Source organism: Pterocles gutturalis, unplaced genomic scaffold, assembly GCF_000699245.1.
Source record: "Pterocles gutturalis isolate BGI_N339 unplaced genomic scaffold, ASM69924v1 scaffold48395, whole genome shotgun sequence".
In the NCBI taxonomy this organism is placed as follows: domain Eukaryota; kingdom Metazoa; phylum Chordata; class Aves; order Pterocliformes; family Pteroclidae; genus Pterocles; species Pterocles gutturalis.
In genome coordinates, this window is record NW_010145121.1 from 37668 (window position 1) to 53302 (window position 15635).

Below are 15635 nucleotides of genomic sequence, written 5' to 3' on the forward strand. Positions count from 1 at the left end.
AAAAAAATACTCTTGCTACAGATTGATATTGTGCCTAATGATGCAAGTGGAATTTCCCCTCAAAATGCATTGTGTCTCAGAAAACAACTCATTACAGCTCTAAAGGAGGAAACCTTCCATGAACAAATCATCACTGCAGCTACACATGTGAATAAATATAGTAACTGGAATGCTCTTGTGGCAACACATAATACTGGCAGCTCTGCCCTCTCCTGCTCTTTACTGGGAAAGCAGTGTATTACACACCTGATTAGCTAAACTAGGCATCCTTAAGGGCTCATCAGAAGACACTTCAAAGATGTGACAATGTCTCTAGGTTGCAAATACATTAGAATTTCATTATAGATATATATCGATATGACCATGGTATATACTACACCTCTTAAAAACAGACTAACGTGTTAAATAATAGATTAAGCTTCCAAAGGAAGACAGATGTTGATTGATGTAGTGATTACCAAGCAAAAAAGTAAGAAGAGACAGGCAGACAAAAGCAGTAGACAGAAAAGTATATAAAACTGTAATAGTCTAAACCATTGTATAATGGTACATACGAGAGCAGGTGCACAGCATCAGCATGCTGTTTGATGTAGTGCTGTCGGTATTTGGAGAAATCATGAAGCATCTGCAGAGGGTCAGGGTGAATATTAATACGATCTCTGTCTGTCCAAGTTTCCACAGCAACAAGAACCACCCTGGTGTTCAGCTGTTCCTTGTATATCTGAGGGCAGAGACAGGACAGGTACAGGAGTAGAACACTGGGTCAAACATGCACAGTTAGCCAGTAAGAGTAAAGCGGAAGGACAAGAGGGATAAAGCAGGAAGAAAACATGGGGAAATAGTTAGCTGGTAATGCCTCGGATTTCCTAAAAGCTAATATTCTGATATTATTCTTGCTGCTCTTTTTTTGAGCTACTCTTTTTTTACTTAAAATTCTCATGTCAAATAATTACACCACTGAGTTTCAGAAAAAATCTGTACAAAAATCAGCAAAGAAGAAATGTAAAAGTACACTGCGTGATCTCAAAGAAAAGAAAGATCTCAAAGACAAAGAATAGCCAAAGTCAATTCTTAAATAAAGATTAATGTCTCAGTTCTCCATAATGCTTGATTTTCATTTATAGGATGATCACTTAATGCTACTCAAGGAACATAAGAATTAAGAATATTATTTTTTCTAATAATTTTAATGTTGCTGTAGCAGTAGACAATGAAATGAAAATCAGGCCACAATAATCACAAAACGGCTTTAAAATATCCATTCAACTTTGTGCATAATACTTTATTCTGAAATAAGACTGCTGCTCTCTTTAGGTTCAGGTCATAAAATGCCAAATTTTATTAACCAAGGTTATTCACAACTTGCATATCTGCAGAAGATGCATTCCTTATCTGCAACAGACAGTCTGCCCATCAAAAGTCTTACAGGCGACATAAAGAACACTTACTGATTATACATAAATAGAATCTAAAAAGCACTGGATAATCAATCCATTGGCTGCCTAATGTATAAAATACACAAAAGGCAAGTTACTTGGTCACTTCCATGAGGCAGCATATTAAATATGTGCTTTTATTACCTTTTTTGCCAAACTATACCTACAATACACAACATGAACTGCAAATATCTTCCTGCAGTTATGACAGATATTTGTACTGAATAAATAAGCACTGACTAGCATGCCAGCCTTTTGTATCAAGGCAGCATTATCCTTATAAAAAAGTCAACGTAAAAAACATAGAAAAAAAGGCAATAAATATAAGAGCAAGAGAGAGCAACCAGTTCAATTTTGTCCAAGAACTATGAAGGAAAAAAGAATATTAATATGCTTCAATCTGAGGGAGACAGGCTGGTAACATACACAGAAAATGGTTAAGAACATCATAAAAATCAATAAAATTAAACCCTAGAATATGGGTGGATAAAGGCTTTACTTGTGTTTGCTGAGAGGAAAACTCTATTTCCTGAAGCAAATGGTAAAGAAAGAATGGAAGAGGGGGCAGAGAACCTGGAAGCCTCTGAAAACCAATATCTTTTTCCCAATAATATATCAGTAAGAAAAATAGCCCACTCCCTCAAAACACAAGGGAACATCAAGGCAGAAATGCCTGTTCCTTTTCATGCTTTGTTTAAAGAAAAGGTCATTAAGATGTCATTTTGGAAGATCTCTATAAGGGGACTGAACTCTACACAGGAGAGAAGCTGACTGTTTCTGTATACGCACATAGAGCAAATAAAAATGGAAAACCAGAAGGAATAATCAGAGAAAGACAGATTAAATAACTTCCTCTGAACTAAACAAACTGTTGACAGTGATTTGCACTGAATCATATCACACCGTTCTATTGGTATCAATAACATCACATGGAAAGGGGACATTGAGTCACAGTTTTGCTAATTGTTGTATCCATCACTACCAGAGAAACTATCCTGTTTTCACTACAAACACAGCTCTGAAATGTGTGTGGTCACTACATGTATATCAAAAAGACAAAAAAATAAAATTTTACCCCAAATCTTGCTGTTCTACATTCAGTCAGAAACAAGTACGGTATCTGTGTGAGTGCCGCCCATTTATAGTGTACTACGATGGGATTTTGTTTGGTTTTAAGCTATTAATACAGATTTAGAAAAGAGAATTTTTATTCACACTCTCTTTTTCTCCCAATATATGTATCCTTTGCGAACCATACTCACAATTTCAACCACTTGTGGTTAGATTTGTTTCACTAATCTAAACTCAATTAATTCTCATTCTTAAGCAGTGATAGATACTGAAAGCTTCAAGTTTGAAATCCCCCCTGCCAAGGCAAACTCTGGCAGCTGCAAACTTTGAGAAAAATGCCAAGGGTAATTTGGTGGTTTCTTACACATTCACTCCAGCCTGTTCTTCTGCAGAGGAACTGGAAATGACTTTTAAAATGTAATTTTTAGATCTGCTCATTTTTTTTTTCCTGGTATCTGCTAATGTTAACTTTTTAAATACAGCACTAAACTAACAAAGTCAATGATACAGTTTTCAGAAGGAACATTGATACTTACAGCATCTACAAGGTTTACCACAGACTTTGCAAAATTGTTTGTGTATGCATTTGAAGAACGGTGCTTTTTGAACTAAAAAGAGAAGAAAAAGTAGAACACAGTGAGAACTACAATATTTATTATGAATACTCTATTTTTACAGCAAGAAAGAAAAATTAATATGTTAAGAAAGAGTAAGGAAAAACTCAAAAAGCTTTTCAGATCACAGCCTATTTTCATATTCAAGAATCACTAAACTCAATAATGAGACTCTTCCATTTGACTGCAAAAAGATAAACCTCTACACACATAGGTATTCACTGTTAAGTTCCACAATGCTTCAGCACATCCACACCAGGTTTTAATAACAAAGATCCTACAACATCATTTTACAGACACCCCACACACACACACTAATAGTCTCAAAACAAAGCACTTTCAGCTACAGTGCTAGTAGTAGCTTAGGATGTATGCTGAGAAGAGTATCCATATCACAGGACTCTGCTCCCTAGGGAACCATGATACTAGAACAAAACAATGGGGGAGGGGGAAAGGGTGGACTTGGTTTTTGTTTTGAGCCAATCCCAAACATTCCCAGAAGTGGAAAGGTAAAATAATTTGCTCTGGAAAATGTTCTTGGTTTTCATAAAAATATTTGAATGCCAAAATCAATAGCAGTAGATGACATAATGTGTTTAAATATAGCTCCTAAACCAGAAATTAAGCCAAGTAAATCAGTAAAAAGTGCAAGAATCTAATTAATTATGTTTAGCTATAGGACAATTTTGTGAAAATACATAATAGTAACCACTTAACAACACAATGACAAAAGAGGTTTAAGATACTTTTTCCAACACAGAACCTTGCTGTAGGAGAAATCTGTCCTCTACTGGTAAGCAGAAAACCTTAAAAGTACATTTAGCAAGCTCCTGGGCTGTCAGGCTTTAACTTGTAATTGTGAACACTTCCTTAAGTATATCCATTTTATTCCTTGAAAATAATGATTATGTGCTTCTGAGTCACTGACAACTCCGAAGCAAAAAATCCTGAATGCTTGTGGCCTAAAGTTCTAACAAATAAAGCCTCAGAGGAGACACCAGTTAGTGTCTGTAACAACTGTCCTCAACAGGATAGTGATCCTTCAAGCATGTTTGTAACACAAGAGGCCAGAGGAAACAGACATAGAAACATCTTCATAAGGAATGCCAGCCACAGACCTCAGACAAGACAACAAAATGTTCGTAACTTCAGTTACTATGCCCTAACCCTATACAACTAACACCTGGGCACTCTTAGAATAGCTTCCTACCAGGAGGCTTTACAAGTGAACACAGTTGGAGAAATTTCTGTCCTACTCTTCCCACCCCTTTGAATTCCCCCCACAGAGCCGAATTAATACAGATTAAATATAGGTTATTTTTGCCAGACTATTTATATGATTTATTAAATGAATGAGAGAAGGTTATATTATCTGCCTATTCAGCACTAGAACAAGCACAAAATACTGCATCCTGTTCTGATATCTGCTATTTCTGCCTCTTTAAAATCATCCCTCAGTGTTGACAGAAGAGCCCACAATAATATAAAGCACTGGGAAAACATGCAGTGCAGTGAGAGATGCAAGGAGCTCTTCAGGAAACTTAGGAGTTTATTTACTTGCACATAAAATAAGCAAAAACTGTTTTATTGACGAGCTTGATTTTAAAAAAAAAGATCTTGCTCACATAGAAGCAAAGTCATACTAAGAGTTGATGATCCTTATTTGCCTCTTAGTCAATGAACAGCTGAGAAAGCTAAGCAAAATAACGGCTCAGAACAAGGCACAATCAAGTTGTTTTTAGAGTAACTCGTTTTCAGTTGCAGTATATTCTTCGTTACTAGAAAACTTTTATACCTGGTATGGAAAAATACTCAGTGTAGGTTTACTGTAGTTAAAATGTAGGGCTGGACTCAAATTTGTGCTGCTTTTCAAAAACGGTCTTAAAACAGTTGTTTATGTTTACAAAACTTATTGCTCCCCAGGCCTGTCTCTCCTGTTTTTTCATAGGAAAAACAGACACTTTGAGCCTTACTTTGCATAATCAGTGAAAGCAGTAATATTTAAATAACAAATGTCAGTTGGTCTGATTTTTTCCAGTCATCCCTCAAAACAAAAAGAAAAAAAAGTGGGCTGGTTTTCCTTTATTTTTTTTTAATCAAAAGACAAACACTTCCTGAATCAAACAAACAACTTACCTTGCACTTCATTATGAATCCTATTTATAAGAGTTGAATAGCCAGGAAGAACAATCAGATAGTTTCATCTACATGCTTTGCTGCATTAAAATTTCCGTTAGTAAAACTAATCTGAAAGTAACTAGTTCTGACCTCTTTCTTTATTACTTTAAGGATAGTATGTAGTTTTAGAATGTGTCAGTGTGATTGTTCTGGACATAAATGTTTTGTTGCTTTACTGTGTTGGTTATGGGCATATTAAATTATCCGTATGATACCAAAGTGTTTCAGATGTACTTTGAGTATATAATTGCTGTAGAAAATCTTAGGTAACATTATGGTAAGATTACCACTGAAATAGTTACTTACCATTTTGTGGTCATTGACTATCATGAGCTCCAGATATTTCATTTCTTCAAAGATACCACGAGATACCTGATGGATTAAAGAAATTCTTTGAGAAAACATGAAGAGGTAGTGATTTTAAAAAATAACAGCAGCTGATTTAACAGGATTACCCATAAATATTATGTAGGGTGTATAAACCTGTAAAAACTGGGTCAGGCGTTTAACTAGGGTAAATAATCATAGCTCCACTACCTTACTGAGTTATGAGAGACACTGGCTGAGAATCTGAGTCACATCACTAAGAACATTTACAGTCTACTCTTTTTGGTTCAGTGCAGAAGCCACCATTGCTTCCCTCCTCTCTTATTTTCACAAAGGAGAAAAATCTCAAACAGTAAAAACTCTTGGTCTGCTGTACGATTCATCACAGATTTAATGAGGAAGGAAGCTACTAAAAATAGATGTGCCCTCAAAAAATATGCTGCAGATTGTGCAACTCAGTGAAGAAATATAGATTAATCTTCTTTAACTCAATTATTCCCCTAACTCTGACGCATATGCATGTGCAAATCATGAGGACTGTCCACTTCTGTTCTCTCAGTAATCCAGTTCTAGGTGTCCTCATTTGGATTTTTAATTTAATCATGCTACTTAACAAACCAAATGAAAATAAAGTCAGATATCTACAAAGTAGCAAAACTTCAATCACAATTAATTCTTTATCCTCAAGCAGACTCAAAACTTAAAATTCACCACTTTTATACTCATTTTCACTACTAAACTTCCATTCAACTGATGCACAGTATTGCTGTCACTTTAGAAAGTAATATTCTGTTTTAAAAGAAAAATCTTCTTGTTTTATCATTTGATAATTGTATTATGTGACAATATCAAGCTACCAAAAAATGTTTTCTAAAGCCTATGTTCTCTCAACATTAAAAAAATCAAGAAATTAGTGTTTTGGTTTTGTTTTTATAAATGGTCTTAACTCAGGGTCACACTTCTACTCACTGCTCTCTTTCTTCTCTTTCTTCTCAGCCACTGTAGTTCAGACAGAAAGGGCCATTCAGAACTAGATTCAGTCTCTGTACAAATTACAATTTAAGAATTCATGGCAGTATTTTAAACTACTTATGTACACACTTCAAACCAAAAGTAGATTAAGATCACCAAAATTAGAAGAACCTTTAATACTGGAAAGTTTGTTTTTTAAAATAGACAAAATGTAAAATATATCAAAACTCAAGTCATGTAGAAATCTAAAGTTAGAATTAAAGCATGCAAGGGGAGGTAAAGAGATTGTAACCTGGGGTTAGAATATATCTTCTCTTCCATCTCATGTCCTCAATAGCATTAATATCACTGATTAAATTAAATGATTTGCAGAAGAAAGCTAAATACAGGTCTTCCTCGTTGGAAATCTTTCAGCTGCTTTTTGACAACTCTAAATTCCATTGCAATAGTTGTGAAAAAAGCCAGGTTAGTATCTATTTTTCACGTTTTTATAAATAATCAGCAATTTTCATATAGACTGTTAGCCTAATATTCAAATTTTTCAAGTTACATATACAATTATTTCCAATATTGAAACACTCATAACATAAGCAAAAACATACCAAGGTCCTGCAACTGCTTGGAGACTTGTGTTCCATAAGTTCTTTGGATGATATGTGGCCTGCTTTTACTTTCCTGATAAGAAAAATGTGACATTTTCTTCTAATTAATAATATCAAGTGAAAAGTGAGGCAATACTTTCACTATTTATCATTTTTATTATTTTTCCATAAAATGCAAGCAAACATAGTACCAATTTGGCATAGGACTAATTTGAAGCATTCTATTTGCAATCCTGAGCAAATCATGGAGCCCCTCTGCTCCGGCACATTTACTGGCCTACAAAACTGAAATATCACAGATGTCTTTGAGATTACTTGAAAAAAGTCCTTTAAAAGCCTTAGTGTTAGAGAACACAGACCATTTATTGCAATAAATCAAATTAGAGAGTATATATCTAGTTGAAATCTTCCTCCCACAGATGAAAAGCAACTATTTACCATAAAAATATATCCTTCTAATTGCAGCAAAATGCAAAAAATTAATCAATATGCTATCTTTAAAGAGGATTATTTCATTCTGTTTTATTGGTATATTCAACACAAAGGAGAAGACTTTTAATGTGTATTTTCTTTAGAAGTCTGACATGCCCCAAATTATCACATTTTGATATCTGCTCTAGAAGAGAACTGTCTTTTCTTCCATAACACCTCCTTTGCAGAGCCTGCCAAAACAAGCAATTCTTTTCAAAGGGTAGGACGCTACTGTTCTGTAACTTCTGTAAAAAATATCTAACACACTGAAGGAAAATATTGCAGTTTTTTGCTGGGCTGGGCTTTTTGTGGAGGGGGAGACAAAAAAGTTTTCTATAGCATCTACCATAGTTAAGATTAATCAAGCTGAATAAACTACATGCTGAACACTGTGTCCAAGATATTTATCTCATGTAGTACAATAAAAAAAATGAGCCTCTGAAAGCTCTCTGTAGCTACATTATTTTGATCTTCAGTAGTTTAGAGAAAAATATTTATCTCATCTGTCTTCTTATCATTTAGAATTCCACTTGAATCCACAAGAGTTAGCAGGTGGTATCTCACTCTTGTAACTAGAACTTTTGCTCTACTTACAAGTTTTACTGAAATATCACACTGAGAGAGACAACCTGGTTTCCTTTGTCCAGTCAAGCAAGAAAACAGCTAAGTCAAATTCTCCTCTGCCTACTATATGGATACCATTGTATAAATATATTCTCTATGAATTTACTGTATCTGTGGTGTCAGTTTTCAGCCTCACAACCTTTATGATATGTGCTACATCAAAATGCTTAACACATGGCATGTAATATTGCTCTTGAGGAGACTTTTTTTTTTTTTAAATAACACATTCCCATGTCTCTATGGTTTCATTTTCAGCCTAATAATTGATCATCCAAATGATACCGAGTCCTCTGAATGTTGACCCAGTTTCTTTGAAAGTGTCAGGAGTCAACAATTTTGCAGATCTTTCTTTGGACTGTAAATTCAGCTTTACAGTCACTAAAATGTATCAGTTCTGCAGCATTACATGATTTGTCATATACTGGTAAGCACTAGAGCGAGACAAGCTTGAGAGCTATGATACAGCATCTGGAATATACACTACAGATCAAGCAGGATACAAACCTTAAGAATTCCCTGTGTCAGTGTTGCAGAATCATTTCACTGAATATCACTCAAATATTTGAACCATTCAAGAGGCAGAAATCTACCTGGTTTTACTATAATGAAATTGAGTCAGTTCTATTAACAACTAAAATTTTACAAACAGCTGTATTATAATACACTTAACACAAAGCACAAAAATAATTAGAGTTAGCAAGACATTTGCATAAATACAGTCCTACATGCTAACCCAGCATAGTCATATATTTGAATATGCTGGATCAGAAGTCATTAAAGCTATACAGCGACCACTGACTTAAAACATATAGAGGGTAAGATACCCAGGTACAATTATCTGCTTCATTAAATGCTTTGTGGAAACATTGTAGGTCAAAGAGCAATCTGATCCAACTATTCAGAGAGAAATGAATAAATGACTTCCAGAGACCTCTTCTATGAATTTATAAATCCTTTATTTCAAGTACTACAGCAAATTGATAAACACTTTTTAACAGTCCATAACCATTTGCTATGCAAACAGTCTTATTAGTCTACTCCAAACATCTAAATGATCAACAATAACTAGGACAAGAAAGATTAAAGAAAAGCAGAGAAAAATCTTGGGCAATTCATACTTACAGATTTCTTGCCTTAAATAAATTCCAATCAAGTGTTTTAAAATACTTCTGTTCTTCACATGAATGCATGAGAGAGGCCACTCATTTGTGGATTTATTCTAATACTTTTATTTGCTATTCCTTGAGCACTCACCTTCCCAAACTAAATAAATCAGATAAAAATAAACTTACTGCACTGTGGGTCAGATCCACCGGTTCTATCAAGTACAAATAGGTACTATCTTCAAACATGCCACTAGAACATGGAGAAAAAGAAGTCATATTTAGGATTACGTGGCAATTAATTTGACTCCAGGGTATGATTTTTGATCAAAACCAAACTTAGGGCTGAAAAACTGATTGGCATTAAAATAAATTCCATATATGTTCATTACTACTGCATGTGTCTAAAGCTAAGAATTTTTTTTAAGAGATCAGGCGCACTTTAATGAACTAACACTGAATGTAATGGCAATGCAATGATAAAGCACCAAAACCAGTAAAGATGGAAAGACCTTGGAAAGAGAAAGTCCTAAGACACACATTAGCATGCAGAATATAATCAACAGCTGAGCTGCACTTAACAGTAACTAATCCTAGTCAGGACTAATTTCTTACATTTTTTCTTTGTACAAGCTAACAAAAAGATCAATTTTTCTATTGGCTGACAGAATCATACATGAATATTGAGCATGCAGACTGCTAAAGTATAGTTCTTATTTATCCTTCACCATAACAAGTCCTCTGGAGAAATATTTATTTGCACTTACCATGTTTATTCAAAGGTTTCAAGAGACTTTAATCCCAATGAAAGAACAACAAAAAAAAATAATTCTAGCAGTTTGGCATAGCTCATAGTGGCATTTCAAAACATAAAAAACTTTGACCTTGGAGAGTTTTAGCCCCCTCAAATATTAAGAGATAATATTCAAGAGTAATAATAGTTAATAAACTTGTTTGAATAATGAGAACGTGCACTTACTGAAGTCCATTACAAGTTGAAAGCGCAACTTTGGAATCTTTGATTCCTCTGATATTTCCATGGTAGTAACAATGCTCTCCACCCTAATAATGTTTAAAAAACAACAAACAAACAATCACACATACTAAAAATTACCCTGATTTATTGTCTTTTTCTTATAACCAAGGCAAAAAAAAAATCTAACACCTTGCATTAGGTAAAATTTCAAAGACAGCAGTGATTTCTAAAGTAAATAAAGACTAATTTATATAAGTCTTCAAGGCATAACATGGCTTTTGTTAAAGACATAGCATTATTGATCTTTTTGTAAGTCCATTTCTTTGCTGTAAATTGATTCTGTAAAATGTTACGTAATGCAGGTTACATGAGCATTGAACTGTTTCTTGATGCCTTGGATTCTTACTGTACATATCAAACAAGAACTAAAAGTCAACTCTTGATTTTAACTGCACAAAATTCCAAATGGATACAAACCCCAAATTATTCTTAAAAAGGTAGGATTTTTGTGTTTCTCTTATACAAGTCCTGCCTTTTATTTTAAAAATAATAATTAAATTACTTACAAGCGTATTTAAGTATTAGAGACTATAAAAAAACCCAAAACAAAACCACACAACAAATTAGGCGAACTACATTCACAACGGTGACCCAAAACCTCCGTTCTCAAAGGCCATAATGATATGAAGTGAGGGAGACCCTGCTGAATGCAGCAATGCAAGATTTGAACAGTCAACTGATGCAGGGATTAGGCTGAATAGAATTACTACCAAATGTGCTAGCAAATGGGTGTGCAGTGAAACTCTGTAGAGTGTTCCACTTCTCCATAAGAAGGTAAGGGAAGCTGCAATATGTGTATATATGGCAGTGACAGGACAAAGCATGAGACCAAAATACCACAGAGAAGAACTGGTACATGCTTAAAATCTTGAAGTTCTGATGCAGAAAAGCCTTGCTCCGATGTCAACTAAACTCTAGTGAATGCACATGCTTTCCTCTGAACTAAAAACGCAGATTCCCTGGACCTGCCTGGTTTTCACCATAGAATGAGCAAAGTTGAGCTCTCCTCTCCTGAAGCAACTAGCTCCTGTCTAAGCTCCCATTAAAGTAGGCAGAGAAGCAACCAAATCATCCAAGGAGACTTCAAGCATGCTCAGAACACACCTAAGACAGAGTGACAAGACAGATTCTCACAAAACAGAGTTGCAGTGGCTTTCTTTTCAAAATATTGGCCATTACATGCAAATGCCCCTCTCTGGCTAATAACTATAGCACTCGACCCAGGTTTCCCAACTGCTGAACAACTTCCCAGGTCACCTTGAGGAAAGTCAACTCATGTCTCCCCACCTACTAAAAGTGTGCCCTATCTCCAAAGCTACTGGCTACTATGTGTCAGAGCACCCTACATAAACCAAGGTAAAGCAGGCTCATTTTGTAGAAAACACAAAGATTTTTAAATCAAAAAGAGGGAGCACGATTCCGTACCCCAGAGACTAAGAAGCTTCTAGGGGGTCTTAACAGCAGACTGCAATAAATAAATTATTCAGAAGGGAAATTCAGGAATAATTGTTTTGTCAAAGCATCACCTACCCACATACAAGAATTACTAGCGTTAAAATAATTTCATTAAGATCTTTTAAAATCTGATGTTTTTTCCCTTTCTGTAGTTTCAAAATATCTAAATTTCTCTAAATGTTCTAGTTTTCTTCTATGTACTAAATTTGTGTGATTTAATTTCTCCATGTAATGGAAGCAGAGTTCTACTGCACTATCAAGAATTTTGTATTATTTGATTGTAAATAGCCAAGTATGTATAAAAACCTACAATCTTTAGCATATTTTTAGGATTACATAGGCAGCCACATGACAAATTATTAAATCCTTTATCTCTATTCTGATACATAAATTAATTCTATCCTTATTGCTGGACAGAATTAGTAATCCTTAAAATTCCATAAATCACCAAGGAATTAGTCACAAGACTAATATACAAGACTGTTGAAGGCTTACAGAACTACTTATTGTGACAAGGGGTAGAATAAACTGCCTTAATTGGAATAGTTCAACTGAGTAAATGTGAAGAGTATATTTATTTTCTCTCAAGAGAAATAAAGCATCAAGAGCAAAATTAACAGACCATTCAAGCTATGAATGTTTAGAAGCCAAGGAACATTATTTTGACTTTCTAAAGCATTCCTTTGACTTTTCTAAAGAAAAAGGACTAGTGAGTTTAGAAGCTATTAAATACCTGAAATTCTGCTGCTCTATGTCAGTGAAGTTAAAAACGGAATGATCCTAATTTACCTCATTTAAGTAGCAGGTCTTCAATGTCTATCAACAACAACCCCACCTAAACTAAAGATAAAAAGTGTTCTCAAAAAGCTTTATTAAAAACCCTTAAGTGGGCTTGTCTCTCACACACAGTGTTTGAAAAATGTATCATTCATCTTCAAAATATTCTTAATTCTGGTGTCATGTCATCTGAATTCCAACAAGATTATTGGACCCATTTCTTCTGCAATTATTATAACTCAAGGAAATATAAAAATGTAAATGCTCCTTGTTTAAGTATGCACAGCATTATTTACACTTTGCATCTTATCTAATGTTACCCAGATTCTTAATGAAATTCCTAACAGACTATTGTGCATAATTAAATCAAAGTATTACACAGAAAGCAATCACTACATATTTACCTTTCCATCAGTGAGAATGAGTAAGCCATACTTTTTAACAACTAAGTCATTATTATCTTTCTCATACAATTAGCTTTTCAATAATTTTTAACAGTCATCTGAGTAAAGAAATTGCTGTTTGTTCTTCATTTTCACTCCTGTATGCTCTAGAAAGGGGTAGTTTATTACAGTACTTTTAATCAAGATCTCACTCCTCTACATTCACAGGAGTAAACAAAACAATCTTTTTCTTATTCAGGTTCAAAGAGGATTGTAAGATACTGCAAAAGACCAGGATACAGTCCTTACTTTATCTCCTATACAAATTATGTGTATATTTTCTGAGGTTATAATGAAGCCTTTTACAGATTAATGTGACTTCAGCAGCTCCATTATTGTTTCTAAATAAATCCGTTCAGAAAACATCCCCTAGGAAGTCTGGATCAAGTTACTGCAGTGTGCAAAGGTAGTCCATTTGCTGAGTCTAAAGTTCTAATATAACTTTCCAGTCAGATTCATGATTCAGCAACCGCAGTGCTCGTTGCTGGTGCTGCAGCTGACAATTGCATGAGCTTGTCTAAATGCCAGAGGGAATGTTTTCTTGCATCATTTAGCATTTTTGCCTATTCTGCAGAGTACTGAGTCTTAATGAAATGAAACAACTTCCTTGGTATGTTACACTGAACTATTTTTCTTCTTCAGTGGAAGAAAACAAAACAGTATATTGCAATAATCATATTGCAATGTAATTGTTTAATTTTGCCCTAGTCTGTGATACATTGTTTTATTTTATATTCTCTATAATAACAGCAAAATAATAAACCAGACATCTAATACTTGGACAAACAACAGTCCTGACTGGCTGAAGGCATAAATGCAACTTTCATTTCTGCTTTCCTCCACTCTGAACAGAGATATATTCCACATGTAATAAACTCACAGCAAATACTCCAGCATTCATACCAATATGAAAAAAATGTAGTTTATAACCTTAATAGGAACCTACCAGTCCTCATGTTGTTACCACAATAAACAAAAAGCCTGATCTGGTTCCCTTAGTTAGGGCTGAACTATCTTGTGTAACTTTAACCTCTTTGTCTTTAGATCAGTAGCCTAAGGCGCTGAATTCAATTTGGGAGCTAGTTTGACAAATGTAATTAATTGGATGTCAAACAAAATGCTGGTTTTGTAATAACTGAAACCTTAACCTCAAGTCGTTCATTTTCTATTTCACAACTGTATAGTTCTTGCAAAGAAAAGTCATTGCAACTTTTTTTTCTTTATTTGAATGTCTTGTATTACCATTATCCCTTTCGCTTGCACTCTGTGCTAAGGACATGTAAATAATTAATGAAGACTATACTGATGATGACTTCAACCCCTCCACCCCCGACATTTTACAAGATGTAATTGTTCTGGCAGTATCTGGATCATATCTTCACTACTACCACCTACCAACTGCCTAGTCTTCATCCCAACACACAGCTTTCCCTTTTTGTACAATCCTTCTTGTATTACTGAGGACTCCTTACCTTGATGAGATCACAGTTACCTCGTACATGTGCAGAAAGTCTTCTGGTGTTTTTAGAAGTCTTGAAAAAATTTTTTTCTTTTTTTTTTTTTAGCATTTTACTGACATTGTTCCTTCAGAAAGACCATTCTGACACATTTTAAGAGTACAGTACCTTAGAAAACTTCGGTTTTCCATCTTCATAGTGAATCTCCACATAATTGGAAGATAACAAGTCACTGTCAAAGAAAGGAAAAATCAAGATGAGAAAAATCTGAATATTCTTTCTACTGCTATGGCTTGGTTTAGAGGTTTTTTGTTAGAATTTTTAAACCATTTTTTCTTCCCGTGTAAATTAGTTTTAAAAAAAATCAGGCAGTCTGTGTCCAGTAAATGGTTTGCTAGTGCACTGGAAGTCAGAGTGTGTTACAGAAGGAGGAATTTCACTCTGCAGTCTATCCCCTGTATTTCAGCTTTACAATTAGATTATCAGCCTTTTAAATATGCAAAAAAAAAAAAAATCCCATGGCTTTAGAGCTTAGTTTGCTGCCAGTAACTGGTACTGACAAAATGTATGTCTAGTTTATTATTGTTTTCAAATAAGTTTTATATTTTATCTAAAAATTAAACAGACTATAAGGCTGAACAAATACGGACACGATTGTTCTGAAGAGTGTATACTTTACCTGTACCTCACTTTCACAACTGCAAATGCTCAATTATTTATAAAAACATTCATGTTTTTAAAACAAAAAAAAAACCACACACACACACCCCACTACCCCTTGTCCTCCTTTCACTTTTTCTTTTCAGATTCTTTTCTCACTCTTTTTTTCCCTGATTCTGGCAAGACTAATTTCTGAAGCATAAAAGTTCCCCATACTATATAATTTACAGTTCATATTTTTTTTAGTAAGATTAGCTAGCCTGTACATGTCCTGTACATAATTTCAATGCCCCGCTCACCTCTCACTCCATTATAATCAGGGTTTCAACATAGTGGCCCAGGGAGAGCAAAGCAATTAAACATGTTAACTGGCCCCATCATAGTGGTACATATATCAAAACAAAAATAT

The 15635-nt window shown here is 34.5% G+C and overlaps 1 protein-coding gene across 1 annotated transcript in view; it reads right to left on the reverse strand.

The window, feature by feature from the left end:
* The window catches only part of ADAM23 (ADAM metallopeptidase domain 23), a gene marked incomplete at its 5' end in the record, with an annotated part of 43182 nt that extends 28324 nt beyond the window's left edge, over positions 1-14858 (reverse strand). Inside the window, 8 exons of the mRNA XM_010085287.1 lie at positions 555-721; positions 3044-3115; positions 5606-5671; positions 6596-6669; positions 7201-7273; positions 9588-9651; positions 10378-10460; positions 14735-14858. Of these exons, the coding sequence (XP_010083589.1) occupies positions 555-721; positions 3044-3115; positions 5606-5671; positions 6596-6669; positions 7201-7273; positions 9588-9651; positions 10378-10460; positions 14735-14858 (723 nt within the window). The remainder of the gene's footprint in view (positions 1-554; positions 722-3043; positions 3116-5605; positions 5672-6595; positions 6670-7200; positions 7274-9587; positions 9652-10377; positions 10461-14734) is intronic.
* Between the last annotated feature and the right edge of the window lie 777 nt (positions 14859-15635).